This window comes from Trachemys scripta, chromosome 14, assembly GCF_013100865.1.
Source record: "Trachemys scripta elegans isolate TJP31775 chromosome 14, CAS_Tse_1.0, whole genome shotgun sequence".
Classification (NCBI taxonomy): domain Eukaryota; kingdom Metazoa; phylum Chordata; order Testudines; family Emydidae; genus Trachemys; species Trachemys scripta.
Window position 1 is genome coordinate 36719879 of NC_048311.1, and position 26186 is coordinate 36746064.

General features: G+C 47.4%; 2 protein-coding genes across 5 annotated transcripts in view; both read left to right on the top strand.

Annotated features, from left to right (window-relative positions):
* The window catches only part of LOC117886991 (zinc finger protein 445-like), a 731357-nt gene that overhangs the window by 559064 nt on the left and 146107 nt on the right, over positions 1-26186 (top strand). The gene's annotated exons all lie outside the window — the stretch shown is intronic.
* Positions 144-21397, top strand: LOC117887013 (erythroid membrane-associated protein-like). 4 transcript variants are annotated; one of them, XR_004648096.1, is made up of 5 exons: positions 144-306; positions 1485-1719; positions 3515-4177; positions 5117-5200; positions 10131-10607. XR_004648096.1 is itself a non-coding variant. In XM_034789247.1 (3 exons), the coding sequence occupies exons 1-3, from the start codon at positions 11777-11779 to the stop codon at positions 20989-20991; spliced, it is 420 nt and encodes a 139-aa protein (XP_034645138.1). In that variant the 5' UTR covers positions 11081-11776; the 3' UTR covers positions 20992-21397. The 4 variants fall into 4 exon arrangements, 1 of the variants encoding a protein (XP_034645138.1); XR_004648098.1 differs by lacking the exons at positions 1485-1719; positions 3515-4177; positions 10131-10607 and adding exons at positions 17586-17645; positions 20795-21397; XR_004648097.1 differs by lacking the exons at positions 144-306; positions 3515-4177; positions 10131-10607 and adding exons at positions 17586-17645; positions 20795-21397 and having other exon boundaries at positions 1679-1719.

The window sequence follows — 26186 nt, forward strand, 5'->3', positions numbered from 1 at the left end:
GCCGGAGAACGTGATTGGCTCCCGGTTGCCCAATCCCTCTCCCAAAACCCAAAGCAAGGGGAGGGGAAGAAACCAGGACTCTGAGACTGACAGTCCCCAGGGCCAATGGGGGAGAGGCCAATGCCCCAGGTCAGCCTGATGGACAGGGCGTTACAGATGAAGGAGGGAACCAGGAATCTCGCTCAGTCAGCTGTGGGTTGGGTTCCTCTTCTCTAAGTGGTCCTCGCTGTGAGGTTGTTGCATGTGTGTGCGCCCTGCAGTGCCTACTCTCTCCCCACCGGCTGCCTCCTGCTCGGACTACTCTAGGTAGGGGGAGGGGGGATTGGTTTGGTACAGGGGGGGTTGGGTCGGCTGATTACAGTAGTCTGGCAAGCCTGGTAGGCTGTGGTCAGTGATCTTTCCGTTGGTGCATTTCTGGTGGTGGTGTTGCACTTACACAGGGGAGGAGGGATGCACGCAGTGGGGGGCAGGGGGTTGCAAAGCTGCAGTATAGTTTGGGCCGAGTTGGGGCTGGGGAGGATTGGGGAGTGGCTAGGCTGGGTTTGGGGTTGTGTGGGGAGGGAGTGGAGTGCACAGCGCCACCGTTGCAGTGACGCATGGAGCATTTCTGGTGGGGTGATGCACTGTTGAGGGGGGTCTTTTGGGGGTCTGGTGGTATTATGGCTCTACCCGGCCGCTGACACTATGGACATGGACCGGTGCCGACCCAAAGCAGAGTGGCTTGTTTTGGGTGATTTGGGCTTGGCAGCGTTCGGAGGGGTGGGGAACGTGAGCAGAAATTAAACCTTGTCTGTCTGAGGAGAGAAGTGAAGCTGATGGGTAAAAAGTTGCTTAAACCAGCCTCCGATTTTGCTTTGGTTTAGTGTTTATAATATCAGAGAATGGGGCTACGTGCTGTGCTGCCCCAATTTATCACTGGACCATAGTGACGCTGATCCAGGCTGGGTCAAACCCAGGGCCCATCAACACCAGTGGTTCCCAAACGGGTTCGCAGAACGTTACTGGGGATTCACCAGAAAAATTTCACTAATGGCGGACAGAGGACCCCGGGCATTGGAGACAGCAGGTGGGACCCGGTTGCAGGGCAGACACCCTGAGCCCCAGGGAGAGCGGGGCCGGGCAGTTGGGGCAGGCAGCCCGAGTCCCGGTGGTCAGTGGGGGAGCCAGCAGCCCAAACCATAGCTCTCCACGTGGGGCTGGCAGCCCGAGCCTGAGGGAGAGCGGGGCCGGGTAGTTGAGGCTGGCAGCCCGAGCCCTGCCCCCATCAGCAGGGGAGCCGGCAGCCAGAACCCCAGCCCGAGCCCCAGGAAAAGCGGAGGCGGGCAGTTGGGGCATCCATCACACTGAGGAAATTTAAACTTAAATCCCTGAAAATATTCATTTTTAGGAGGAGGTTCATGAGATTTCACAATTTATTGAAAGGGTTTCGCGGGCTGTTAAAGTTTGGGAACCACTGATCTAGACCAGGATCCTGTCTCCAACAGCAGTCGGCACCAGGTGTCTCTGAGGAAGATGGAAGAACCACAGTCAACAGATCTCAGTGGCTCTGTCTTACACCACATAGTAAACCCAGGCTCAGGGTACGTCCAGACTACCCGCCTGATAGCGATCGATCCCCGAACGTGCTCCCGTCGACTCCGGAACTCCACCAGGGCGAGCGGCGGTAGAGGAGTCGACGGGGGAGCCGCGGCCATCGATCCCATGCCGTGAGGACGGGAGGTAAGTCAAAATAAGACACATCGACTTCAGTTACGCTATTCCCGTAGCTGAAATTGCGTATTTTTCATTGACACCCTCCCCCCCAGTGTAGACCAGGCCTCAGATTCAGGTTTAAGGCCGTACCCCTCTCTGGACCTCAGTTTCCACATCTCTAAAATGGGGTCAATGATACTTTGTAAAACACTTTGAGATCTAGTGATGGGAAACACTATATAAAAGTATTATTACTAATCCCTAATAGTTAAGATATCATTTTAAGCCTTGATCCATTTATTCCTTCCAAAATTCTATATTTGCATAACTATTACAATTCTGGCCCTTCTAGTTATCCATATAAATGTCCAATACCTTTTTTGAATCTTGCTACATTTCTGGCCTCAAAAACACCATGTGGCAAGGAGTTCCATAGTCTAATTACATGTTGTGTGGAGAAATATTTATCGGTTTTGAATTTGATCTCTTTCCATTTCATTGACCCCTCTTGTTCTTGTGTTATGAGACATGAAGAAAAGATGTTCCCAAACTATCTTCTCTGTCTCATTATTTTTATATCGCTTTATCCTATCCTTTTGTATTCAGCTCCTTTCTAAAGTAAACAGCCCCATTCTTTTGATTCTTAATATAAGTTTTTCCAGGCCCTTGATCATTCTCATGGCCCTTCTCTGAATCCTTTCTGATACTGCAAAATCCTTTTTCAGATAGTGTGACCAGTACTGCACACAATACTCTAGGTGAAGGAAAATTATCAGTTGATATAAAGACAATATAAATGTTACCATATTATTCCTCCCGTCCTTAACTATGTGGTTAGGGTATTTTCAGAAATCTAAACCCCTAGTTTATAGCTTAACTCTGTCTTTTTGAGTCAGGATATGTCCCTAACCTCAGTATAATTTTGTGGAAAAGATCCATGTTTGCAGAAGGTTCCCGCTGACCCCGGCCAGTTGTGAATATTTATTCTTTGAAGCTGGTGCAAATGCTGGGAATATTAGAAGTGGTCCTGCTGGAGATGGATTAGTGGGTGGAATTCAGGTGTCATGAAGGGTCAAAATAATTAGTTGTAGGCCTGGGATGATTCCATTTCTATTTTTTTTAATCATTTCAAAGATATGTTTATTTTTAAGCATTCATTCCACATTCATCTATTTAAAGTTTCAGGGTTGCACTTACTTATGGGATTTAAGCCTTTTTTTTTTCTTTTTTCTTTTATCAGTTTAAATGTTCACAGTTGTGGGAAATTGGAGGGGGTGTCAGACAATTTTTTAACGACAGTAGATGGTGAGATTCAAACAGTTAAAGCTTTATATCTCTTAACACACAAAATTGTTAACATTTCATGTCAAAATATTCACAGTAAATATCCTTAAATCAAATTCTAAGTTTTCAAACAGAATTTTTCCTTCTTTGCCTATCTGTAAATTTCAATTATCAGTTTGTGTGTACAGTGAAACTACATTGACCAACATTTAATCGATTAAAAATCGTATCCTTCCAAGACTAAATACTTGTTCTGTTGCTCTCCTATGCATAACATAGTTCCAAACATTATACACAAATAGCATGGATGAAATATGTAATGTGTATTTGTGTGCACATTTTTAACACCAAATAATGATCAGAAAAGAGCTGACAGTAAGGCTGCTCGGACATAAATAGTTCAAATGCATATTGTCTTTCCACAATGCTAGACTTAAAGTCTAACCCCACTCAAACATTAGCAGTGTCACAAATTTTCATGATTTTATCTTTATCTCATATGGTGTGGTTTTTTTTGTTTGTTTGTTTTTTTACACAGACCCTGTTCCCAGACGCATCCAATTATGTACAAAGAAGCTTTCTTGGAGGGGGGGAGATTAGATTTCATTGTTGTGGAGAACAGATTGAATGTGTGATCTGAGTATGGACCTAAAGGCTCAGAATGAGGAAGCAAATAAACACCTCAAATTTATTTTTATTATTATTTTAATTTTAAGACAATTTCATGATTTTTGAACACTTTTGTACACTAATACAGTATTAGAAATCCAAATCTATGCTTAATTTTATAACAAACATGGACATTTTATAGTGTACATATTCACTGGCAAGGCAAGCAAAACTATCTTAACTCTGCCCTCAAAACAATATTCAATAATATTTCCCCACCTAATAGTTTTCTTAGGGTCACGCACCCCTCTAATTTCCCACAGCTGTGAAAATTTAACTAGATTAATATTGAATAAAAGCTTAAATCTAAACATTGATATTAGTATTCCCAATTCCTGCCATAAAAATGAGCTGGGAAGGGGGAACGACATTTTTTTTTTTTCATACAAATATTCAGATTCATTTTTCTTCCACTGGTTTTGAAAATGAAAGATTCATTCATTCAAAGTGTCTTGATCCTATTTCCAGGGGTGGCCAGCCTGATCCTGAGAAGGAGCCAGAATTTACCAATGAACATTGCCAAAGAGCCACAGTAAGACATCAGCAACAACAAACATATGCATCCGAAGAAGTGAGGTTTTTACTCACGAAAGCTTATGCCCAAATAAATCTGTTAGTCTTTAAGGTGCCACCAGACTCCTTGTTGTTTTTGCAGATACAGACTAACACTGCTACCCCCTAGTAAGACATCAGCAGCCCCCCCATTAGCTCCCCCAGCCCGCTCCCAGGGCTCCCACCAGTAGCGTAACTAGTGGGGTGCAGGGGAAGCAGCTGCTTCCCCCAGCACTTTTTTGAAAAGCGGCGCCTTAGGGGTTACCTTATATGGCGCCAGCGGATGGGGCCTGCTCCTCTCTGAAGGGCAGCATCTCACAGTGCAGCATTTTGAAATCTCTAGAACTCACTGTTTCTGGGAGCTTTGCTGGGAGCTGGGGAACAGGTACCCAGGCAGCATTGGCACTGGAAGGGTTCAGGACAGAATTAGGGCAAACGTCAAACATTCTTGTCAAAAACCAACACGTCTAATGGGGTTGCCCTAGTGCCCAAGCCAGTTCTATCTATCCAGTCCAGTCTCCAGGGGTTCAGGGCTGAAATTCAGTGGGAGCTGGACTCCTTGGAGAATCCCAGGCCATATTTCAAGCCCCGATGGCTTCTGGGATTTGTATCACTTTGTTTGTTACACCTCCTCAAAAACAGGATATTTCACACAGTGGAATGAAAAATCCAAGGAGGTGCCCCCACTTTCATGTTGGTGTAAGTCAATGGAGACACATGGTCAAACAATTTCAAGGAGTCTGAAAATGAAACACTCCCAGTGTCCATTAATATGACTACACGTCTTGGTATTGCTGATATCATAAACCTACTGGATTTTCATCAGTAGAGTGTTGGTTTGTGTTGGAAAAGCTCTTACCCACCCTCTCACTCCTAAAAATAAAAATAACACCACTCAAATCATTTTCTGTTTCTTCAGACCCATTTGAAGACACTGCGGGAAGAGAGAGAAAAGCTGCTGGGATTTAAAGTGACTGGAGAGAAGAGAAGCCAGGAATACCTGGTAGGTGCTCATTATTAACCTGCATTTGTAATGACCCAGGTGGAGGAGCATTCTGAATTAGACCAACACGGAGAGGCAGGGGCAATCTAGAGGCCCAATTGTGTTTTATCTCGATCAGTTGGGGGAAAGCAGAAATCAGTTAAGTGGGGAATAATCGCAAGTAAATGACAATGAGTTGTTTTAGCAGAATTACTACTTAGGCTTGCACCGTAAACCAGTGAGTTTCAAGCTTTTTACATTTGCTGAGCCCTCTGGGTATTTCGAATGGAGGTGTGGACACCTTTTAGAAACTCGATTGGCTGTGTGTATAGCTGAATCCTGTTCAGTGAGTTTTCAGTGTAAGTCTTTTGCGGATCCCTTAGGTCCGTGGTACTCACGTGTAGGTGACTTGAGAACCACATTTGCAATCACCATTCACCAAAAGAGCCACATGGCTACTGTCTGCCCTGCGCACCACCCCACTACACACACGTAGTTGAATTCTGTTCAGTCAGTTTTCAGTCTAAGGCTACGTCTACACTTGCAGCTGTAGGGTGCCCGGAGTTAAACCTGCCCTCAGAGACAGCATCAGGGAAAGCGCTGCCGTGTATTCACACTGTCAGCTGCAACTGCATTGGCGTGACCACATTTGTGGCACTTGCAGCGGCTTTCAGAGCAGTGCATTATGGGCAGCTATCCCACAGAGCATCTCTTCCTATTCTGATGCTGAGGCTGGTGGGAAGGGGGAGGGCGGGCGCGGGGCATCCTGGGTCCTGTCCCAATGCCCCGTCCTGCATTGCTTCGCATCCCAGCAGTCCGTTCACTTCCTTCCGCATTTGGTGCCATCTTTCAATGGTTTTTGTACAGCGCGCTCTGTCTTCCCTTTCGATCTGCGGGAATGGATCCCAAACTGTTGAGGAATATGCTGATGGGTCTCGCCAGCATGTCATGAATGGCAGTCGAGTTATTCCTTAAACTACAAAGTGACACTGAGGAGTCTGACTAAGAGGTCCACCTGCATAATGCATACGACACGAGATTGCTTGTGGCATTCATGGAGGTGCTGACCAGAGTGGAACGCCGCTTTTGGGCTCAGGAAACAAGCACCGAGTGGTGGGATCACATCGTCATGCAAGTCTGGGATGATGAGCAGTGGCTGCAGAACTTTCGGATGAGAAAAGCCACTTTCATGAGACTGTGTGCTGAGCTCGCCCCCACCCTGCGGCGCAAAGACATGGAATTGAGAGCTGCCCTGCCGGTGGAGAAGTGGGTGGCGATCGCAATCTGGAAGCTGGCTACTCCAGACAGCTACTGATCAGTCGCTAACCAATTCGGAGTGGGCAAGTCTAACGTTGGAGTCATGTTGATGGAAGTGTGCAGGGCCATTAATCTCATCCTGCTGAGAAGAACCGTGACTCTAGGCAACGTGTGCGACATTGTGGATGGCTTTGCACAAATGGGGTTCCCTAACTGCGGAGGGGCGATAGATGGCACACACATTCCAATTCTGGCACCAGACTACCTGGCCACCGAGTACATTAATCAGAAGGGGTATTTCTCGATGGTTCTTCAGGCGCTTGTGGATCACCGTGGGCGTTTAATGGACATTAGCGCAGGCTGGTCCGGAAAGATGCATGACGCATGCATCTTTTGGAACACTGGCCTGTTCAGGAAGCTGCAAGCCGGGACTTTCTTCCCGGACCATAAGATCACCACCGGGGAAGTCAAAATGCCCATTGTGATCCTTGGAGACCCAGCCTAGACCTGGCCGATGACAGCATCCCTACGGTTATAGCTGCATGCTGTACCCTCCATAACATTTGTGAAGGGAAGGGTGAAAGCTTCACTTCAGCATGGACCGCTGAGGTTCAGCGCCTGGAGGCTAAATTTGAACAGCCAGAGACAGCCTCTTCTCACCAAATGCTGATGAAGTCCAGCACCTTGGCATTGCTCTAAGCAGAGGGTCACCTGGCGCATGGAGGCATGGTCACCTGGAAAGATGCACTGAGAGCACTCCACGCCTTGTTGAGCAAACAGGAAGGGGACTTTCAAAATTCCCAGAGAATTTAAAGGGCAGGTCTAACGGTTGGTCACATGAGGGCAGGGCAGTAGAGTTCAAACTGATGACCAGAGTGGGTAGAACTGGAGCTGGTCAGAGTGCACTAATAGACCAGGGCGTCCACACTGGCACCACGGCGCTCCAGCCTGGACGCAGCAAGCTCTATGCTTCTCGTGGAGGTGGATTACCAGGAGCGCTCCAGCCACGGAGTCCGGGTGCTCTACGTGCCTTGCCAGTGTGGACACCTCAGGAGTTAGGGTGCCCAGGGGTGATTTAATGTGCTGTAACTTGCAAATGTAGACAAGGCCTAAGTCTTTTGCGGACCCCTTAAACAGTGCATGGACCCCCAGGGACCTGCAGACCACAGGTTGAAAAGCACTGCCATACGCTACTGTAAACTATTATTCTTATCTACTATATATTAACTACTATTAGCTTAATTAAACTCTCTTTATAGGTAACAATTTATGAACTAACAGATTTTTGAAGCAGAAAATCCAATGCACTAGAACAAACCCCCACTGTTACACGTTCACTGCAATCTTGCAGTTCTCTGCCCGTCAGCCCAGAGTTTGGAGGATGTTTAGTTTTGTCTTGAGGAATCCTCTTGTGCGATTGTTTACTGTTCTGAGTTCCAGCTTAAATAAAGCCACGTATTCCTGGGTGTGATGTGTTGGGTTCTATCCCTCCACCCCCTTCTGGTTTACAGTTCTTTTGTGCTCTGACAATTTCTCCATGCCTGTCATTCACCTTGTATGCCTTGGGGTGCTGTCCAGATACGTTGTTTTACAGTCCTTACTAGTTTCTTATTTTCACTACAACTCTCACCCTCCTTCTTTCTTATGTCAGTTTCTCTTTAATTACAGTTTATATTTTATGACAGCTTATATCCTTCACATTTCACTCTTGTGATTAATTGCTTTGTGGCCTTGGGGAATGTGGACTTTTGTCTGCTGCTTCATGATCCTGGAATACTGTGTGTATGTCTGTGTGTATGTGCACGCACATCCCTACAGATGGCCTGATAACTGCTTTCCCTAGAAAAAAGAACAGGAGTACTTTTGGCACCTTATAGACTAACAAATTTATTTAAGCATAAGCTTTCATGGGCTACAGCCCACTTCATCGGATACATCAAATGGAACATATAGTGTGGAGATATATACACATACAGAGAACATGAAAAGGTGGGAGTTCCCCTACCAGCTCTAAGAGGCTAATTAATTAAGATGAGCTATTGTCAGCAGGAGAAAAAAAACTTTTGTAGTGATAATCAAGATGGCCCATTCCAGACCAGAAGGTGTAAGGATACTTAACATGGGGAAATAGATTCAATATGTGTAATGACCCAGCCACTCCCAGTCTCTATTCAAACCCAAGTTAATGGTATCTAGTTTGCATATTAATTCAAGCTCAGCAGTTTCTCGTTGGAGTCTGTTTTTGAAGCTTTTCTGTTGCAAAATTGCCACCTTTAAGTCTGTTACTGAGTGGCCAGAGAGGTTGAAGTGTTCTCCTACTGGTTTTTGAATGTTATGATTCCTGATGTCAGATTTGTGTCCATTTATTCTTTTGTGTAGAGACTGTCCGGTTTGGCCAATGTACACGGCAGAGGGGCATTGCTGGCACATGATGGCATATATCATGTTGGTAGATATGCAGGTGAACGAGCCCCAGATGGTGTGGCTGATGTGATTAGGTCCATGATGATGTCACTTGAATAGATATGTGGATAGAGTTGGCATCGGGCTTTGTTGCAAGGATAGAAAAGCGTAACATGTTCCTCTTCAGATTCTAAGACTTCATTTCCATTAATGAATTAATTTCCAGCCATTGTGGCTGTGATAAAAATCTTCCCAATGTGAACTGAATGTATCCAATGCAGAGCTCTCTGCCTGAGCCTGCAGTTTTTTGTGTCAGAGTTTCACTTGTTATTTTTTTCTCCCCACCTGCCTCTGTTAACGTGGATCTGAGCAAAACTTGGCAAATACCAGATCTTTCCCCCTGACTGATTTTTTTTTTTTTTAAAGGGTTGAACCAAAAATGATTTTTGATTTGTTGAAAATTTTATACACAAATTTGACTTTTTCTTGGTCAAATGAAATGTTTCATTTTTGACAAAATCAAAATGTTTTGTTTCAATTTTGACCATTTCTTTTAAAATATATAATTATATTAAAAAAAAAAAAAAAAAAAAAAACAAGGACACTTTCAAACAAAAAGTAATTTGAACTTTAAAATCCTGGAAAAAAATTAAAAGAAGAAAATGTTTTGATTTTTTTTTATTTTATTTTATATATATATATATATTTTATATATATATGGAGATATACCTATCTCATAGAACTGGAAGGGACCTTGAAAGGTCATTGAGTCCAGCCCGCTGCCTTCACTAGCAGGACCAAGTACTGATTTTGCCCCAGATCCTTAAGTGACCCCCTCAAAGATTGAACTCACAACCCTGTGTTTAGCAGGCTAATGCTCAAACCATTTTTGTAACAAAACAACTGGGTGACAGTGACGGGAATTCATGAAATGTTTCAGTGTCGACAAATTTGCATTTTCCTTGGAAAAAAATTTAGCACAGAAAAGGTCACCCAGCTCTAATGTTGAGTGCTACCCCCTGCTGCTTTGGATTTGAATCTCCGAGGCCCTCGATAATGCACTATCCGAACCATGTCAGACATGGGAATGTCCCTTTACAAGTTTCTGGGCCAAATGTAATGGTGTGACAAAATCCTCTCTAGAAAGCACAGGATACTGTTCGTTGTCATATGACTTAGAATTTGCAAAGAAATTCTTCTCCCTGCACATTCACCACTCCATGAAAAGACCCCAGGCTCCATCCATGCCCCTCACCAGCCCTTGACCAATTTTAAAAATTTTTTTTTACAGAGAAAGACACAAACTGAGAGGCAGAAGATTGTGTCTGAATTTCAGGAACTGCAGCAGTTCCTGGAGGAACAAGAGCGACTCCTGTTGGCCTAGCTGGAAAATGTGGACAAGGAGACTGTGAAGATACAGAATGAAAATGTCAGTAAACTATCCCAGGAGATTTCCTGTCTCAGTGAGCTGGAGGGGAAGTACCAGAAGCCATCAGATGAATTCCTGCAGGTGAGACTGAGTTAGAAACATCCCAGATCCCCCCACAGGGACAGGTCGTCTCCTAAAACATGGGCACAGAAGTCCAGCAGTCAGAGATCACAGTGTAACTCAGTGTGTGCATTGCAGAGATGTGAATGACTATTATTTTTGAAGAGTTACAGACACTTTGATATAAAAGAAGGAAAAGCCCCATTAGCTCGGCGAACGCGTGGCTCTGTGGCCAGGGTAGGACCTCTTTTTCCCATACTTTCTAAATCTTTTATTTGGAATCCAAAGTGTGGGTTAGGTTGGATTGAAATTATTTTCTCTCTCCTCTAGGATGACAGAAGCACCTTGAGCAGGTACATGGCCCTCTCACTCCCATGGGCGGCGGATATCAGAGGCAGGGGAAGGCAATGCCTTCCCAAACTACCAAATGTGGCCCCACCCACACTCTACCCCCAGCAATCTCCCTGCTTCGGCACAGCTCCCTCCAGCCTCCGGCCGCGTGCTCCTGGGCCGGGGAGGCTGGGGCCGCCCACCCTCTCTGTGCTCTGGAGCTGGAGAGGCTGCGGCAGGGTGCCGCCCGCCCTCCCTGTGCTCTAGGGCCGGAGAGGCTGGGGCTGCTCACCCTTCCCATGCTCTGGGGCTGGGCCACTCAGGGGGTGGGGAAGGCTGGGGGTGATCAGGTGAGGGGGCTCAGCTCCCGCAGAGGGCCTGGGGTGGGGCCTGGGAGGGGGCTGAGGGCTTGCCTCCCCTAGTCCTAGGTTCACCCACAGGCCTTGCTCTCTCCCCCTCACACTCCATGACACTGGGAAAGAGCTTGGAGCTGATGTTAGCAGCGCATCTCCCAAGGGCTCTACAGCAAAATGTTTGGGGAAGGTCACTTGTTGGATACAAATCTCTCTGATCCATTTGTTCCTGAGGTTCTCACCCTGTTATAGAAGACTCTGGAATTACTTCTTGAATAAGAAAGACGGACCTAAGTTACATTCCAGAAATGTCACCTCTCCGAGGGACTGGCTGCCTCAGGATTGTGGGGATGGAATACGGGCCTGTCACTGGTGGGGCCCTGGTTACCATTCAGCCCAGGGCAGCAGTGGTCAAGAGTCTGTCCCACCTGATGACTGTTTGGAGACCTGTGTGGAATGAGCTGGGGAGGGGAGGGTTGATGTCTCAGTCCACTTCCTAGTGGGCAGATTTCTACAGCACTTAAAATGGGAACCTCCTGTCCCTCAGAGCATGGAGGCCATGGAGTGAATTGGCCATGGAGACTCAATTCCCTTTTAATCCCCAGAGCTTTTGTCCCCAGACCAGAGTTGAAGAATATTAATGGGTCCTTTGAGGAGAAGGTTGCACGGCCATGGGCTGTGTTGCACATTCTCTGAGGCTGGGAGAAGTCGAGGATTTCTAACTCCAGGCCCATTAGTGCAGTAACTCATTAGCCAGAACTTATAATGAGTCAGTCAGTGCAATATAATCACGTGAAATTGTTTCTCTCCAGGTGGGAGAAGGGGAAGTTCCAGCAACCAATGGAAATTTCTCCTGAACTGGAAAAGAGACTCAGTGATTTCTCCCAGAAAAATGTTGCTCTAGTGAAGACTGTGAGGAAATTCAAAGGTACCTAGAAGGGATCTAGGTGGGGAAATCGGGATGAGACTCTGACTCTATGGGAGGAGAATGGCTCTGGCCAATTGGTTCATAATTAGATAATGCTTCTGTTTAATTGTTGGGTGAGAATGCCACACACTTGGGGTCCAAGTCACTCAGGTTGATTAATTCAAACCCTTATTTGTTACAAAAGCCTGCCTTGCCATGATAATTACTGTTAAAGTAAGAAATGACAGACATACCGAAAGAAGTACCTTCCTTGGAGGTTTTTAAGGCCCGGCTTGACAAAGCCCTGGCTGGGATGATTTAGCTGGGAATTGGTCCTGCTTTGAGCAGGGGGTTGGACTAGATGACCTCTTGAGGTCCCTTCCAACTCTGATGTTCTATGATTCTATGATTCTAAGTACTGCCCAGTTACTTTCTCCTGGGGCAGATCCTTTTCTCCTATGAAGCTCCCACTACCCCTTACTCTTTCTGACATACACATCCAGATTATATAGTTATTCGTTCTTTTCCAATCACCTTTGAGTGTTATGAATATTAAGTATTTTGTGTAACTATCAAATTCACAGTCCATTTTGGTCAATTTCATGGTCAGAGGATTTTAATAATAGTAAATTTCACAATTTCGGATATTTAAATCTGAAATTTCATGGTGTTGTAATTGTAGGGGGGTTGCAAGGTTATTGTAGGAGGGGTTGTGGTACTGCTACCCTTACTTCTGCGCTGCTGCTGGCGGGGCACTGCCTTCAGTGCTGGGCAGCTGGAGAGTGGTGGCTGCTGGCCGGGAGCCCAGCTCTGAAGGCAGCGCCACTGCCAGCAGCAGTGCAGAAATAAGGATGGCATGGGCTGGTATTGCCACTTCTACTTCTGCGATACTGCCTGCAGAGCTCGGCCCTCAGTCAGCAGCCACCACTCTCTGGCCTCCCTGTTCTGGAGGCAGCAGTGGAGAAATAAAGGTGACATGGTATGGTATTGCCACCTTTACTTCTGCGTTGCTGCTGGTGGGGCAATGCCTTCAGAGCTGGGTGCCTGGCCAACAGCCGCTGCTCTCCAGCCACCCAGCTCTGAAGGCAGCGCAGAAGTAAGGGTGGCAATACCATGAGCCCCTTAAAATAACCTTGTGCCCCCCTCCCCCGCAACTCCCTTTTGGGTCAGGACCCCCAATTTGAGAAACCTTGGTCTCCCCCGTGAAATCTGTGTAGTGTAGGGTAAAAGCAAGCAAAAGACCAGATTTCACGGTTTGTGACACATTTTTCATAGCTGTGAATTTGGTAGCGCCCTAGCTATAACTCATACACTACACATGCAAGAACTTTTTAATTGAAAGGGCTTTTGCTGTCCAAGCTATTTCAGGTTTCAGAGGGGTAGCTGTGTTAGTCTGTTTCAGCAAAAGCAATGAGGAGTCCTTGTGGCACCTTAGAGACTAACAAATTTATTTGGGCATAAGCTTTCATGGGCTGGAACCCACTTCATCAGATGCATGAAGTGGAAATTTCATTTTGGGAGGTATATATACACATGCAAAGATGTGTATGTAGCTTTACTATGCAGAGGACCAGTGCAAACGAGGTCAATTCAATCAGGGTGGATGTGGCCCACTCCTAATAGTTGACGAGAAGGTGTGAATACCAAGAGAGGGAAAATTACTTCTTGTAGTGAGCTCGCCACTCCCAGTCTCTATTCAGATGCAGTCTGATAGTGTCAAGTTTGCGTATGAATTCCAGCTCTGCAGTTTCACGCTGAAGTCTGTTTTTTGCTGAAGTATGGCAACTTTCAAGTCTGTTACTGAGTGTTCAGGGAGATTGAAGTGCTCTACTACTGGTTTTTGAATGTTACCGTTCTTGATGTCTGATTTGTGTCCATTTATTCTTTTGTGTAGAGACTGTCCAGTTCGGCCAATGTACATGGCAAAGGGGCATTGTTGGCACATGATGGCATATATCACGTTGGTAGATGTGCAGCTGAACTAGCCCCTGATGGTGTGTCTGAGGTGGTTAGGTCCTATGATGGTGTTCCTTGAAAAGATATGTGGACAGAGTTGGCAACAGGGTTTTTTGCCAGGATTGGTTCCTGGGTTGGTGTTTTTGTTGTGTGGTGTGTAGTTGCTGGTGAGTATTTGCTTCAGGTTGGGGGGCTGTCTGTAAGCGAGGACTGGCCTCCCTCCCAAGGTCTGTGAGAGTGAGGGATCATTTTCTAGGATAGGTTGTAGGTTCTTGATGATGCGCTGGAGAAGTTTTAGCTGGGGGCTGTAGTGTTGGCCAGTGGTGTTCTGTTACTTTCCTTGTTGGGCCTGTCCTGTAGTAGGTAACTTCTGGGTACCTGTATGGCTCTGTCAATCTGTTTCTTCACTTCTGCAGGTGAGTTTGTAGTTTTAAGAATGCTTGATAGCGATCCCATCGGTGTTTGTCACTGCCTGAGGAATTGAAGCAAATGCATTTGTATCTTAGGACTTGTCTGTAGACAGTGGATCGTGTGATGTGTCCTGGATGAAAGCTGGCGGCATGTAGGTAAGTATAGCAGTCAGTAGGTTTCTGAGATAGGGTGGTGTTTATGTGACCATCACTTATTTGCACTGTAGTGTCCAGGAAGTGGATCTCTTGTGAGGACTGGTCCAGGCTGAGGTTGATGGTGGGGTGGAAATTGTTGAAATCCCAATGGAATTCTTCAAGGGCCTCCTTCCCATGGGTCCATATGATGAAGATGTCATCAGTGTAGCGCAAGTAGAGTAGGGGTGCTAGGGGATGGGAGCTGAGGAAGCATTGTTCTAAGTCCAACATTAAAATGTTGGCATACTGTGGGGCCATGCGGGTACCCATAGCAGTGCCGCTGACTTGAAGGTATATATTGTCCCCAGATGTGAAATAGTTGTGGGTGAGGACAAAGTCACAAAGCTCAGCCACCAAGTTTGCTGTGACATTATCGGGGCTACTGTTCCTGACGGCTTGTAGTCCATCTTTGTGTGGAATGTTGGTGTAGAGGGCTTCTACATCCAGAGTGGCCAGGATGGTGTTTTCAGGAAGATCACCAATGGATTGTAGTTTCCTCAGGAAGTCAGTGCTGTCTCGAAGATAGCTAGGAGTGCTGGTAGCGTAGGGCCTGAGGAGGGAGTCTACATAGCCAGATAATCCTGCTGTCAGGGTGCCAATGCCTGAGATGATGGGATGTCCAGGATTCCCAGGTTTATGGATCTTGGGTAGATTTGTTTGTGTAATTCTTCAGGGAGTTTCTTGAGCACATGGTGTAGTTTCTTTTGGTACTCCTCAGTGGGATCGGAGGATAGTGGCCTGTAGAATGTGGTGTTGGAGAGTTGCCTGGCAGCCCCCCGTTCGTAATCCGACCTGTTCATGATGACTACAGCACCTCCTTTGTCAGCCTCCTTGATTATAATGTCAGATGTTTCTGAGGCTCTGGATGGTGTTGTGTTCTGCACAGCTGAGGCTATGGGGCAAGTGATGCAGCTTTTCCATAATTTCAGCTTGTGCATGTTGGCGGAAGCACTCTGTGTAGAAATCCAGTCTGTTGTTTCGACCATCTGGAGGAGTCCATGCAGAATCCTTCTTCTTATAGCATTGGTAGGATGGTTTCTGTGGGTCAGTGCGCTGTTCAGTGGTGTGGTGGAAATATTTCTTGAGTTGGGGAGGGTGAAAGTAGGCTTCTAGGTCACCGCAGAACTGTATCATGTCCGGGGAGGTGATGGGGCAGAAAGAGAGTCCCCGAGATAGGGCAGACTCTTCTGCTGGGCTAAGTGTGTAACTAGATACATTAACAATATTGGTGGGTGAGTTAAGGGTGCCACTGTTGTGGCCCCTTGTGGCATATAGGGGTTTAGATAGTTTAGTGATGTAACACTAAACTTCGCATAGTAATTAACACATCCATCTTTGCATGCGTATATATACCTGCCAAACTGAAGTTTCCACTTCATGCATCTGAGATAGTGGGTTCCAGCCCCACAAAAGCTTATGCCCAAATACATTTGTTAGTCTTTAAGCTATTTCAAGTTATTCTCTTTTCTGATTCGTTCATTACCACTCAGTACAAACTGATGTGCACAGATCCATACATTTTCTCCACATGGGGGTTTTGGGACTTTCTAACTGCTCCTGGGCACTACATTCTGGGTGTCTGTTGTCTTTAAGCACATTGTGTGCTCAAAACATCTTTTTCCCATATAATGATTTATGAATACATCACTTAATAACAAGGTCACTTAAGGCAGCATTTCCCTTATGTCCAGCAAACTGCTCACCAGGCCAAAGCCAAGTCAGTCAGTGCAAACACACAATCTCCGTCTCTCCAAACTTCTGCATAGGAAATGACCCTTGTACCAATTCTCAATACTTAATACCATAACTCGTGGAAAGCAGACAAATGTAGCAGGGGCGTCAGGACGTCTCCCATTAATTCACGACTTACCAAATGTCACAACATTAAGGCCCATATTTACAAAAAATGGCCTAATTTGGGGCACCTGAGTTTCTCTCTCCCAACGAGAGAGCTGCAGGACAGGTGCTCCAGAGCTGTGCAGCCTCCACATCTGCAGGTGGAGTCAGTGGAGCTGCAGGTGCCCAAACCCCTCTGAGAACCAGGCCCCAGGTGCTTAAAGATCAGCACTATAAATTAAAGGCTGTTTGTTAGAGCTGGACCCAGCCCATCACTGTGCTCTGGTCCCGTAGGGCAGCTAGTCTGGGCAAACGGGCTGCAAGGAAGGAGAAAGCCCCTCCCCCACGGTGAGGGATCCCTACAGCACAGGAGCCCCTTGTGCCTCCTCCCCAGCAGCTGCAGGCACAAGGTGTGTTCCTGAGAGGGCTGGGAATGGGGTGGGGGAGGGGTGAGGGCGGGAGGAAGAGGGAGGGGGTGGACGAGGGACAGAGGGACGTGGGCAGTGTCAAGCTGGGCCTCTGACACTCTGCACACTGGGCAAGTCACACGGGGCCATTGTCATCGGGATGTAACTCTGGCTGCTTCAGAACTTCCTCAGCCTGTGCCAAGGTCTGCACCGGCCCCTGCAGCCACTGAACAGCAGAGTCACAAACGGCCCCTCCCCTCTCTCCTTTCGCCGGTACAGGGGTGAATCTGGCCCATTGAATCAACCTTCCCCTGCCTCAGTTTCCACACTGATAAAGTGATTTTATTATTGCTGTTTCTGCCTATGGAGGACAAGGCCCTGTCGTGCTGCTCTCTGTAGAGACGCTGAGTAAACAGACCCAACAGCTCACAATCAGACCCAGGATTTTGCAAACTCTCTACATCCCGTTAGTGTCAAAGTGGATAAAGTTACTTTTATGCCACAGTCTTTGCATGATCTGAGTCTAGGTTACAACAAAAAGCAGTAAGTGAATGAGACAAACCAACTGGAGTCTGAAGGGTGGGAGGGGATGATGAGGGGAAAGTAAATCTCTCTTACATGTGGTATGTCCTGGGATTGTTGTGAGGCTGCAAGGATGTTGGTTCCATTGCTGAGAGATACCTGAATGAGAGAGGAAACAGAAAGTTTCAGATTAGTTTATATTAAATACCTGAGTATGTCTCTGTGCCTCTCTGTCTGTTTCTCTGTCATGATGAAAATACAATTCTAGGAGTTGAGAGTGGTGATGCTGTTATAAATATGAAAGCCTGAAATCTCACCTCTCTTATCCTTTCCCCCTCCAGACATTCTGCCAGCTACATTGGAGATAAGAAGAGTGGAACCCCTAGAAGTACACAGACAGGGTGAGATTGCAGATGGAGATTGTTTTTACATTATCATAAAAGTCCCATGAAAACATTTTCATGAAATTGTACCTCAAGTTACCAGCCAAACTGATAGTGGTCATGATGTTCACAGCCCTAAAAATGAAATCATAAATATGGAGGAGATTCCAAGCTGAAGTCAAACAAACAATCCTGACACCAACTTTGGTGGTGAGTTCATGTCCATGCTGATGAACAGAAATGCTCTCCCTGAGCAGCATCCAAACACCCTTAACTCTGACCCTGGAATTTGTATAGATATTCACTGGCTTTTAAATATTTAATTGAGAGGAATGAGTAGAGAGCTCACTTTGAGGGCTGACACATCCCTCTCCTTAACCTTGGCAGAGGAAGTCTCCCTCATCACTCTTCTCCAACATCCTACCTTTTGTTTGGGCAGGCCTGGGCTCTCTACTCCTGGGGGAATTCTGCACTAACACATTAAAAGTTCTGTGCCAAAAAATTACAAATTTTGCACACAATATTTTAAAATTCTGCATATTTTATTTGTCAAAAGAACACAATGTAATCACAATATTCAATTATTTTGGTAATTTATTTCGAAGTACCTGTCAGCAAGTATGTCTGTTACAATACAGACAATGAAAAAGATTCAGGAAATGTTTTTTGTCAAATAGATTCCTTACTAGGCATATAAATACAGAACTTTGAGTAAGTAATTTGAACTAGAATATAGAACCATATTTTCTGCCCCCCTCAGAAGCAGTGCAATGACTTGGGGGAGTCAGGGGAATGGAGGAGCTGAGGGAGAAGGAAGGAGCCTGGGAGTGAACCTGGAGGATTGTTGACTGTGGGTGGGAGAAATATGGAACAGGATTTGGGGGGTGGGGGGAGAGGCTGGGAGGGATTTTTAGGGAGCCTCCCCAATGCAGACCTTAGCTTACCCCTAGCCTCTCCCATTCAGTCAGCCACATCTGCCACTGTCCCCGTGTGCCTTGTACCCCCTCCCCATTGTCACCATGTGTCCCTCCATCCCCAATCAGACATCCACTCCCCCATCCCCATGTGTATCTGTGTCCCCACTCAGCCACCCCCTTCTCCCATGTGGCCCTGTACCCCTCTCCCTGTCCCATGTGGCTCTGTGCCTCCACTCCCATGCAGCCCCTGTTCCATCTGTCCTTCCTCAATAGCCCTTAGAAACCCTAGTCTATGACCCGCCCCCAACCCCACGCGCCTGTCTCTCCGATATATATCCCTTGTCTCCTGACCTGGGGCTGCTCCCACCCAGGAGCGGCTGCTCAATTCTGGTGGGCAAAAGGCAGAACTGCAGCAACTTTCTGGCGGAAGTTTACTTTCTGCAGTAAAAAATAAAAATGTGTGCAGGCCATTAATTATGCATGTTCATATGGCACAGAATTCCCCCAGAGTAGCTCTCCCATTGGAGTTTCTCACTCTTTCATTGATTGGGGAGATGCTCTCCCTTTGATGCTGCTCCCCTCCCCTCCCTTCCCTTCTCTTTGGGCTGGGGATGGGGCTACCCCACTCAATGCCACCTCCTACTCTCTGGTTTTAAGCGGCTCTTCCCCAATGCTGCACCTTTCTCTCTGTTCCCTGGCCTGGGAGTGGAGGCTGCATTAGGGGAGGGAGTTTCCTTCTGTGGGGTTTATAGCTGGTACCTGCCTCCTCTGCTCCTTTCTCACTAAAACCTTCTTGACACCTTCCTGGCTGTGTCTCTGATGCTAGGAATGGAGCAGCCCCAGCAGGGGGAGCTGAAGCCCCTGCAAGGAAAAGAGAAACCAATAAAGTGGCTCCTATTAAACAGGCTGAAGAACTGCAGTGACATAGAATCATAGAATATCAGGGTTGGAAGGGACCTCAGGAGGTCATCTAGTCCAACCCCCTGCTCAAAGCAGGACCAATTCCCAACTAAAGCATCCCAGCCAGGGCTTTGTCAAGCCGGGCCTTAAAAACCTCCAAGGAAGGAGACTCCACCACCTCCCTAGGTAACCCATTCCAGTGCTTCACCACCCTCCTAGTGAAATAGTGTTTCCTAATATCCAACCTAGACCTCCCCCACTGCAACTTGAGACCATTACTCCTTGTTCTGTCATCTGCCACCATTGAGATCAGCAGAGTTCCATCCTCTTTGGAACCCCCTTTCAGGTAGTTGTAGACTGCTATCAAATCCCCCCTCATTCTTCTTTTCTGGAGACTAAACAATCCCAGTTCCCTCAGCCTCTCCTCATAAGTCATGCGCTCCAGACCCCTAATCATTTTTGTTGCCCTCCGCTGGACTCTTTCCAATATTTCCACATCCTTCTTGTAGTATGGGGCCCAAAACTGAACACAGTACTCCAGATGAGGCCTCACCAATGTCGAATAAAGGGGAACGATCACGTCCCTCGATCTGCTGGCAATGCCCCTACTTATACAGCCCAAAATGCTGTTAGCCTTCTTGGCAACAAGAGCACACTGTTGACTCATATCCAGCTTCTCATCCACTGTGACCCCTAGGTCCTTTTCTGCAGAACTGCTACCTAGCCATTCAGTCCCTAGTCTGTAGCTGTGCAAGGGATTCTTCCGTGCTAAGTGCAGAGTCCTGCACTTGTCCTTGTTGAACCTCATCAGGTTTCTTTTGGCCCAATCCTCTAATTTGTCTAGGTCCCTCTGTATCCGATCCCTACCCTCTAGTTTATCTACCACGCCTCCTAGTTTAGTGTCATCGGCAAACTTGCTGAGAGTGCAGTCCACTCCATCCTCCAGATCATTAATAAAAATATTAAACAAAACCAGCCCCAGGACCAACCCTTGGGGCACTCCGCTTGAAACCGGTTGCCAACTAGACATGGAGCCATTGATCACTACCCGTTGAGCCTGACGATCTAGCCAGCTTTCTATCCACCTTAACAGTCCATTCATCCAGTCCATACTACTTTAACTTGGCAGCAAGAATACTGTGGGAGACCTTATCAAAAGCTTTGCTAAAGTCAAGGAATAACACATCCACACACATCTCTACTCATACTCAGGTGCCCGGGACAGAGGCAGCTCCCTGGGATCCAGGCCTGTCCCAACCAGAACGGTGCTGCTGGGGAATATGAGAAATTGTTCCAGCCTCCCCTAGGGCTGAGCTCTGCCCCTAACGCTCTGATTCTCTCTCCCCACAGCGAATGTGACTCTGGATCCAGACACGGCTCATCCCAAATTCGTCCTGTCTGAGGATCGGAAAAGTGTGAGCGGTGGAGACACGCGGCAGCGACTGCCCAACAACCCTGGGAGATTTGACACTGTGTACTATGTGCTGGGGTGTGAGGGATTCACCTCGGGGAGACATTGCTGGGAGGTGCAGGTGGGGGATGGGTGATTCTGGGTCGTGGGGGTGGCAAGAGAGTCTGTGAGGAGGAAGGGATGGATCAGCCGTAGCCCTGAGGATGGGATCTGGGCTGTGGGGCAGTGGAAGGGTCAGTTCCAGGCCCTCACCTCCTCTGAGACCCATCTGCCCTGGCGACGGGTCCCAAAGAGGATCCAGGTTTGTCTGGACTGTGACCGGGGGCAGGTGACATTTATCACTGCTGGTGACAAGGCCCCAATCTTTACTTTCCCGCCGGGCTCCGTCCCTGGGGAGAGAATCCGACCCTGGCTCTGGGTGGGGGACAAAGACACCTGGCTCATACTGTATCCCTGAGGGGGATTTTCCCACCCATTCAAGAATACAAGAGGCACCGAAGAAGAAGACATTTTGATTACGAGGCACGGGCTAATCCCATAAGAGACCCGAAACAACAATTCAAAGTTGAATTCTTTAACCAGGCGCTAGATTGTGCAATACAGTCAGTTGAAGAACGTTTCATGCAGTTCAAGGAACACAGCAGTTTTATTTGGGATGTTGTATGATATTCCAAAACTCCTCACTATACCTGAAGAAGACCTACACCAGCAATGCAGGGCACTAGAGACAGTGTTGACACATGATGACATGTGTGATATTGATGCGAATGATTTAGGTGATGAACTGAAAGCCCTTTCAAGATACATTTCAGCAGGATCAACTCCAAAGGCAGTTCTGGAATATATGTGCACAAATAAGATGACCACCCTCTTTCCAAATGCTTTTGTTGCTCTGCACATACTTCTAACACTTCCTGTAACAGTCGCCAGTGGAGAACGCAGCTTCTCCAAGCTGAAGTTAATAAAAACACATCTACGCTCCACAATGACACAGGAGAGGCTGGTCGGCCTTGCAACCATCTCAATAGAGCATGAGCTGGCCCAGTCTGTGAACCTTCAACAGGAAGCAGTTCAAATCTTTGCCAAGAAGGCACGGAAAGCACCACTTTGATTATTCAAACAGATAAAAATGCCAGTGTTTATTATGCAGACAAGAAAAGTTACATTTGCTGTTCAGGCGTTTGAAAGTTAAATGTTACTTAAAATTTTTGAACAAGGCATTTTAAGTTGTTAGTTCTCCTTTATTGGGGTAGGTAGCAGAGCAGTACCATGAGAGGAGTAGAACAAGAAGAAGGCAGAATTGAGACCTTTCAAAGTTTTGGTCCAAGCGAGGGGGCATGTAAGACAGGCATCTGTAAAAGCTACACAGAGGTTGAGTAGAATCCAGAGGTTGCTATTGTAGATTTGTAAGAATCAAATCTGCGTACTTTTTCAGCTGGCTTAACAAACATTTCTTGTCCTCTTCACTTAAGGATTCAATATAAATGCCTTCATTAGTCAACTTCTGGACTGAAGTCTTTGCTTCTTCTAGTACGTTTTCAATGGATTTCTCTCTAACTGATCCAAATGTAGCTTCAATTGCTGGACAGAGATCAACTATTATTGTAGCAGATGTCTGGATGCCATTGTTTAATGACCCGAGTGGTTTCATTAATAGACTTACAAGAGAGAGAATTGTGATTGTCTTCTCTGAACTTGAAAGCAAAAGTAGTCCACCAGCCTCACTACTTAGATCCGTCCCATCTTGGTAGAAACTTTCCACAGCCAATAATAATGGTAGCAATAATTTTAAGACTACAGTCGTGGATTGCTCATGAGACAGTGAGTGGGTTTTCCCAGGTTGGACTAATTTGAACTTCAGTCCCAATGTATCTTTTATTTTTCCCCAAGATGTTCAGTCCTTTTGGACTCTTGCTGAAAAAAGAAAAAAGAAAAGAGTATAATGAAGACATTAAATTTATAGCTTTTAAAATGTCTTTTGAAGATTCTACTGCTCGTACTAGCCCTAGCTAGAGTAGATGGTCTCTGCAGTGTGGATAGGAGATATTAGGGTTACCCTACTTTTCTCTGAGGAAAGCTTGTACTCCACCATGTCTTCCAGGGAAGTTTGCAGCTCTATCAAATGAACAAGCAGCCGTCTGTTTGGGTTCCAATTGACAAGCATTTAACTCTTCTAACATGTGGGTAGTCACAGATGCAGCCAATGTGTCTTCTATAACCTGAACATCTAGAAATGCATCGACAGGCCCACCACTGACATCATGATAATGTACACAATGACTTAATACTTGATGCCTATTTGCATTGGTGCGTTCATCAGCCATGTATGCACATTTTTGGAATATGGTGAGCGAGTTCTTCACTTTTTCAACTGCTGAGTCTTTCATTGTTGCACTCCATGCTTCTAACCAGTCAGTTGAATTTCTTGCAGAAAGATAATGAGCATTTGCAGGTCTTGTTCGGAATCACTGTCCAACTTCAGGATAAACAAGTGACAATGCACTTAACACTGGTCTCCAGTTTGTAGCATGTGGTATCTCTTGCTTAAAGAGAAAGTATGATGTGGCAGCCATGTTTGTTCGCATAACTGAGTTGTGTCTCCAGCATTCTTAACAGCCTCATTAAGTACTTCTAAAATTGGCTTTCACATTGACTGGCTTATAAGGCTTTTTGCATGTCAATGCAGTCCAGAGGATTGGTGTTTTGCAGCCTTTTCACATAATTGCTGATCAGTCTGGTAAACCAAGCTCCTCCACTTTTACTATATAAATCCATGGTATGCTCATATCTTGAATACTGTGTGCAGTCCTGGTCGCCCCACCTCAAAAAAGATATATTGGAGTTGGAAAAGGTACATAACTCAAGTTGAAGTATCTGCTTACCACAGGGTCCACACCGCACTGGGTCAACAGGAGAAACTCTTCCGTCGACTCCCCTGATTCATCTCGTTCTGGTAGAGTGACGGGGGGTTGATTTAGTGGGTTCCCCGGTGGATCGATCACTGCAGCGTCAATCCTGAAAAGCTCCATGCAGAGTTGTGGTTCTATGTAGCTATTTCATAATACTGATTCATGTTGCAGTGAAATTTTAGTGACAAGTCCCACAGCTGGGCTCCAGTTTTGTGTACATGTAAAAATCCACCTGATTAAAGAAGCTAAATAAAGAGTAACATTTCACCTAGACTTTGTATTAATCTTTAGCCTACGTTTGTGGAGTGACATAAGACCTGACAACCATCAACAGAGCCACCATTTACTCAGAAAGGTGCAAAGGGGCCATCCCCCACTGCCTATCTCAGGGCAGCTCTACGCTACAAATTTACAAAATTACATTGCGCTGCTGTGGCACTTCTGGGGAAGGCGCTCTAACCCGTCGGTTTAATAACTCCATTTCCATGAGAAGGTAGCGATGCCAGCGGGAGAAGCTCTCCTGCCGACATAGCGCTGTCTATGCCGGCGCTTTAGTCAATATGTCTTCATTGAATAACCCACACCCCTGCTCGATGTAGTTATACCAAAGTAATTTTGTAGAGAAGACCAGGGCTGAATGTCCTTCTCTAACTAGCGGGGCACTCTGCATCCTACAGTCAGAGGAGTTAGATACACCTCTACTCCAATATAATGCGGTCCTCGGGAGCCAAAAAACCTTACCACATTATAGGTGAAACTGCGTTATATCAGGTAGGGAAGGCTCCTTGTCCCCTGACTGCCCCCCGAGACCCTCTGCTCCTTATCCAACCCCTTGGCCTCTTAACATGCCGCTCAGAGCAGCGTGTCGGAGCCGTCCCTAGAGGGGTGCAGGGCCCGGGACAAATCAGCCTCCCTGCTAGTCTCTTCACTGTCTGCCCAGCGCGCCTGGCCACCACTCGCCTCCTCACCCCACCTACCCGCCTGCCTGCCTGCCGCTCGCCTCCCCGCTAATCTCACTATCTGTCCAGCTCGCCTCCCCGCGTCGCCCGACCGCTGCTCTCCTGCTCGCCGTCTTCCCGCCTGCCTGCCTCCTCACCCCCTTCCTGCCTGCCATTCACCTCCTCACCCCGCTTGCCAACCCACCTCCCACCCTTAACACTCCGCTCAAAGCAGCGTGTTGGAGCCAGACACGCTGATGCGCTGATCCGCCGGAGCGTGCTTTACCGCGTTATATCCGAATTCATGTTATATCGGGTCGCGTTATATCAGGGTAGCGGTGTATTGTATCCTGCCATTTATGATTTTTTTATTACTATTATAACTCTCCTCTGCTTTGAAATACAGAGAGAAAGACCCAGGTACCTGAGCCATCAGCAGGGTGAATGTGTTTGATGGATCACTACAAATCTGAAGAAATACAGGCAGCAGCACAGTGGTGAGCTGGAGCCGGTTCGCGGGAACCGGTTGTTAAATTTAGAAGCCCTCTTAGAACTGGTTGTCCCGGTTCTAAAAGGGCTTTTAAATTTAACAAAAGCTCCAGCAGCTCCCTGACCTGCTCCCGGCCCCAGCTCACCTGGCTCCGGCTCCGCCTCTGCCTCCTCCCCTGAAAGCTCCCGCTCCCGGCTTCCCGCGAATCAGCTGTTCGCGCGGGAAGCCTGAGAGGGCTGAGAAGGAAGCAGCAGCTTCCTGCAGGTGAGCTGGGGCAGGGGGCGCAAGGAGGGCTCCGGGTGCCGCGCGGCTCTGGGCGGCCCCAGCCCTGACTCCGGGCCAGCCCCCGCCTTCGGGCCAGACAGTGGATCCGGACCAGCCCTTGGCTCAACCCCCGGCCCCAACTCTGGGCTGGCTCCAGGCCGGCCCCTGACTCTGGGCCAGCCCCCGCCTCTGGGCTGGCCCCCAGCACCAGCCCCTAGCCCCGACTCCGGGCTGGGCCCCGACTCTGGGCCGGGCAGCGGCTCCCAGCTCCCGGCCCCGACTCCGGATGGTGCAGCCCCCACCTCCAGGCAGTGTGGTAAGGGGGGTGGGGGAGTGGATTAGGGTCGGGACTCGGGGCTGTCAGATGGCAGGGAAAAGGGGAATTGAATGGGGGCAAGGGTCCTGGGGGGGCACTCAGGAAGGAAGGGGTGTTGGATGGGACGGTGGGGGGCAGTCAGGGGCAGTGGTTCCAGGGGCAGTTGGGACAGAGAGAAGGGGTGGTTGGATGGGGCAGGGGTCCCGGGGGTGTCAAGGAATGTGAGGGGTTGGATGGGGCACGACCCCCTCGTGGGGTGAAGAGGAGGAGGGAACTGGTTGTTAATATTTTGGCAGCTCATCACTGCAGCACCAACTAGGGTGACCAGATGTCCCAATTTTATAGGGACAGTCCCATTTCGGGGGCTTTCTCTTCTACAGGTACCTATTACACCCCATCCCCTGTCCCGATTTT

Coding starts and splice junctions, on each gene's coding strand:
- LOC117887013 (XM_034789247.1), top strand. CDS start 11,777: ATGAGTCAGTCAGTGCAATATAATCACGTGAAATTGTTTCTCTCCAGG. Junction 11,940..17,585: donor GACTGTGAGGAAATTCAAAG/GTACCTAGAAGG, acceptor TTCCCCCTCCAG/ACATTCTGCCAGCTACATTG. Junction 17,646..20,794: donor CCTAGAAGTACACAGACAGG/GTGAGATTGCAG, acceptor CTCTCCCCACAG/CGAATGTGACTCTGGATCCA.